The sequence below is a fragment of the Penaeus monodon genome, chromosome 9 (genome assembly GCF_015228065.2).
Source record: "Penaeus monodon isolate SGIC_2016 chromosome 9, NSTDA_Pmon_1, whole genome shotgun sequence".
In the NCBI taxonomy this organism is placed as follows: domain Eukaryota; kingdom Metazoa; phylum Arthropoda; class Malacostraca; order Decapoda; family Penaeidae; genus Penaeus; species Penaeus monodon.
In genome coordinates this window covers 38475483-38480482 of record NC_051394.1, presented here as the reverse complement: position 1 = coordinate 38480482, position 5000 = coordinate 38475483, and the positions used below count along the sequence as shown (strand labels likewise).

General features: G+C 38.3%; 1 protein-coding gene across 1 annotated transcript in view; it reads left to right on the top strand.

The window, feature by feature from the left end:
- LOC119576717 (serine/threonine-protein phosphatase 6 regulatory ankyrin repeat subunit B-like) overlaps positions 1-5000 on the top strand; it is a 20363-nt gene that overhangs the window by 14348 nt on the left and 1015 nt on the right. The window contains 8 exon segments of the mRNA XM_037924363.1: positions 1-125; positions 238-528; positions 642-685; positions 687-1008; positions 1310-2075; positions 2213-2344; positions 2529-2606; positions 4068-4119. The exon segment at positions 1-125 is cut by the window's left edge and continues 187 nt beyond it. Of these exon segments, the coding sequence (XP_037780291.1) occupies positions 1-125; positions 238-528; positions 642-685; positions 687-1008; positions 1310-2075; positions 2213-2344; positions 2529-2606; positions 4068-4119 (1810 nt within the window).

Below are 5000 nucleotides of genomic sequence, written 5' to 3'. Positions count from 1 at the left end.
TTGAAATGTGCGGCGTCTATCCTGGGGTGCTCACCCACCGAGGCCAAACAACAGACGAATTGGCACGCCAAAATGGTCATATTCAAGTTGCGGAAGCTCTCATCCAGGCTAGGAAACGAGATGAGGTATGTTGCGTCAATGTTGTGTGTTTAGAATCAAAGTTGAAGGGTTTAGAAATAAATATTTGCCCTCTGTCACATATACCGACAGCAGAACTAAAATTTGAATGCCTGTTAGACAGGAAAAAGTCAAGTGGAGTTGTATGGAGAGCTGCTAGTTGTAATCAGCACTGGTGATGATGTCAAGAAAGCATCTGCACTAGTGAAGGCAGGTGCCCCTCTGGAGCCCACAGGGGAGTACAGTACCCACAGCCTTGTTCTCGCAATCACATCCAACCGGCCGAGGATTGTCAGTTTTCTGTTAGCTGCCGGGGCGTCTGTCAACATCACGTTTCACCGACTCAATCTAGTGCAGGTCGCATGGCTATCTCCTGATGTAACCGCTATGGTCAGCATGCTCATCACCAGGGTATATATCCTTTTTCTTTTTTCCTTTACGAACTTCAAAATAAACATGGATAAAGTCAAATACTCACAAAGGTGTGCAAATTACTCACAGGTAATCCTTTACTTCTTGTCCAGCACATGGCGAATGTCTTGCAGGAAGAAAAAACATACTGTGAGTCCGCCATGGAAGGCAGCATGGCCCACTCAGTCATCAGGCAAGCCACAGCAGCAGCATCTCCTCACCAGCCTCATGGTCGAAACTGCACGAGCCAACTGTACCTTGACGGCCCTCTTCCTACAGCAGGCGGGAGCACTGGCTCACGGGAACGATGTGTGCAGCGGGATGTCTCCCATGGCGGCGGCAGTTCAGGAGGGACACGAGAGGTTCATTCACTTCATGGCCAAGACCACGGCCAGTTTTTACATTAAGGACACTACTGGCCAACTTCCACGGGATTTGCTCTCTCCTTCCTTTGTCCTTTGTAGATCAGATACATGGGCTGCATGAATTTACTAATTATGCATTGCATTATATAAACACTAAGAAATTTTGTTGAAATCTGCATTTTTCACTATTTCTTCTCTTTTCAGTAGCATTTAGGACCTTTTGATTGGCAGTTATAAAGAATTGTAAACACATTTCTCAAATATACAAGAAACTTTTAAGACAACAATGCAGTCTAAATTCAAAAGAAACAAATATTAAGACCATCTCTGTTTAGAATATTTTGGTCTTGGTTTATAATTACTTATAGCATTTAGAAAGGAGGGCTTATTAATATAATCATGGATTATTCATCCAGATGATTTACGAGCAAGAAATGAGAGTGTTAAATCATCAAGAGGAAAAGACAAAGGACGAAGAAGATAAAGAGCTTTTCAGGAAGATCCAGGACCTCCATTATAACCTGTACCAAAGGCACCTGATCCCTGGAGTCACCCTGCCAGAGACACCTACATAAGAAAAGACCATTGTAAGAAGAACGCTTCTGGTGGCGTCGCAACTTGGCCTCGTGCAGCTTCCGTTTATTTTGATAACGAAGGGGCTCATTTCGGTGAACGAGGAGGCTGGTCCCATCACAGGGACGACTGCGCTGCATCAGGCTGCTGCTTATGGCCACAAGAACCTGGTAGCCTTGTTACTGAACCTTGGAGCCGACCTCACCTGTAGGGACACTGGAGGACACACACCTGCACACTTGGCAGCCATGTTTGGTTACTTGACCTACAAACAGCTGTGGTCACTTCCTCTGAGAGAAAAACTAATTTGCAAGGCAGGGACTACACCTTCAGATATATATCGGAACTTCGGCCTTTACTTGAAGAAATATCGTAAGTCTGGGGAAATAAATGACCTTCCAGAAACAAACGACCCACTAATGGTGTTCCAAACCCACTTTCATTCTCTCAAGTTATCCGAACTCACTGAAATGACCGTAGAAGATTCAGTGAATTTCAGTAGTGGTGAGGCGGCTGCAGTAAAGAAAGCAGTCATGGCCGAACTTGAGATCATCAAAGGAAAGGTGGCATAAGAAAACCCAGTGTTTAAAGGAAGTCTAAAACTCCTTCGTTAACAAAAATAGCCAAAATTCCTCTGCTGTCCATTTTTGGTAAAAAGAAACAATAGCAATAAGAGTAATTAGATGATAATCAGAATGCCACAATAAAAGAAACGCAAAAAACAACTTTAAAAAGAAACACTCTAGATTCTCCAAGGTTAAAATTTACGGAGAAATCTAAGAATCACAAAACCAAAAAGCGAACTCGAAAACTAACAACTAAAAATAAGGTCAACAAATCCTCAAAAGTCAAAATTCACGGAGCTAATCTAAATACAGGTAAAAGAAAAAAATCCGCAAAACGAGAACATCGCCTCATTTGAAACTAAGAAAAGAAACAAAGACTCCGTCTTATCGTAAAAGGATTATTGAAAAAAACAACTTAAAGCTAGACTGAAGGGTGATAAGAATACTAGTTAGTGATTTCAGAATAAATGTGCCAAGCACTTCATCTTCCGCACAGCTTCCTTGAAGCATTCGGCTACTGTCATCAAACAGCTTCAAGGGGTGACTTGCAAGTTTTCTCCGGGTTCCTCTCCAGGTTAGTCCACTACAGTTTCACATGGCTGTGCGCCTCGTCTACTCTGAAAGGAGAAACACAAAAAACTGAATATACACACAGGCTTCTTTTAGAGAACCAAGCCTTCGGTGAGTTTCAAAGGAAATGCTTTGGGGGTTAATCGTGGGATTTACTGGATCTTAAATAAATTTCGAATTCTTCTAATTATTTGCAATTCATATTTCTAATGTTGAGAGCATATTGATTTTGCAAATGCGCTACAGATGTAGCACATTTGTATCTATTCTGTATTTTTTATATGTTAATATCACAAGACATAGCAACTGATTATGAATTAGCTATGTTGTTGCCTCTTTGCATCAACAGTTATATTATCTCCTCAGTATCTGATATAATTTTAATTGTTCATACTAGTCATATTTCTCTCACAGATCTCACTCTTTCAACTTGTATTAATTTGTTTAGACAAATGTAAAGGAAAATTCACAACTTATTTGAAAATTTACAACTAATTTATTAACTGTACAGTATTATATATAGTAAACATGTAAAGTCAATCACATAAATTTATATGTCAATAATATAACATCTGAGTTCATTATAATCCAATACAATAATTATACCATATTAAATATCCATCTTTTAGTTTTAACAAATAACTTGCCACTTTACTCTAATTGTTAACATACATAATATCAATTTAAGCAAGCTGTCATTAATTAACCAATGCCAATGCTTAAAATATATGTAAGCAGTTAATAAAAGAATTCCTTTCTTCACATACAATGATTGAAATCATAAAAAAATATTTGTAAACAAATTAAAATACAGAAAATAGTGAGAATTATATTTAGGCAAGATGAATTCTTATACCAAGAATTTAAAATACTAGTTAATGTCTTTACACAATTACTAACTTAAACTCAAAATTATCTCCATTAAAAAGTAAATGAGTACGTTCTGAAAATGGACATAAAATGTCTTGTGCTTAATCAGGCAATCATAATACTGAATTAATATTGCTAAGCCGCAATTAACTCAACCAAACTTATTCTAGGAAATACTTAATGATTACATACAAAACACAAACTTATTCTTACGCTCTACCGGAAATTAACAATCATCATCACTGTTAAGTCACACTTCCGTAGAGCTCAGATCTCTTGAAAGTAAATCATTAATTCCTTACTCTCTATGCTAACTTAATATATCAGTACACTTAGAATTCAAATCTATATGTCTTCAATTATATCATTCTTCAAACTTGACAATCAAATCTATAATTATTCTATTATATGATTATTACTTCTAAAATTAACTTAGTCAAATACTGGTCCTTTATATAGTCATACATCAATCAAGAAATACCTATAACCAACTTAATCCACGTTTTCCATAGCACATTCCCGTCCACTATGTTCCCCCTTAAACAAGAAACACTTAAATTGCTTCAATAGGGCTTACCCAAAAATGCCACCAAAGTGACATGGCTACAAGGTGCTACCAGAGATGACTTTCGAAACCCAACTCCCCCGTTAGTCTGTCACTAGCCGTCTTTTATTCCCGATATGGGAGCCCTTCCGGTCACACCCTTAATAGTTATCATGAATATAATTATAATTTCTCTTCACTTATTTGAAAACTATCTGCGTCAGGACTTTGCTATGTCCCAGCAAATTTTCAACACTGTATTTATCACTTTAACTTTTGTCTATCTGCCTTCCGTGTTATTTTCTTGATCCCCGACTGGAGTATTATGATATATCTAGTGATCGCCTCCAACTAGTTGTTTTCGTATTCGTGGCTTCTAGAAGCTTCTGTTAGTCATGGCGTGAACACGTGCTCAGTTTGACGTCATGGGTCATCTTCCTGTTTACCATCTTTTCTAACCATTTTTTCTGGATTTCGCCCTCATCTTCCTGTATTGTTCTATTTTTGATGTCGCGACTGGATGGTGCGTCCGCTCTGCCTCGCGTTGTTTACGAGATAATGCGTGTCTTATCCACGACAGCTATATACAATATGGTTCTTGCAGTAAAAGTAATTATTCACACACATTAATTTTTTACACACACTTGAGGGCCCCGGTGCAGGGTCCGCCTTGGTCGTGACTTTCTTTTTTTTCTTGCCTTTTTTTCCCTTCCTTGTTTCTGAAAATGAAACTAAAAATTAATATTCACACATTTTTTGTTTCTTCCTACTCTTTCTACGTGTAATAATATCACAAGAAATAGGAACTGATGATGATTTAGATGTATACAGTATAGTCCCTGCAGTAATTAATTATTATTCGCACACACACACACAGTGTGTGCTGTGTACTGTGTGTGTGTGTGTGTGTGTGTGTCTGTGTGTGTGCTGTGTGTGTGTGTGCTGTGTGTGTGTGCGTGTGTGTGTGTGTGTGTGTGTGTGTGT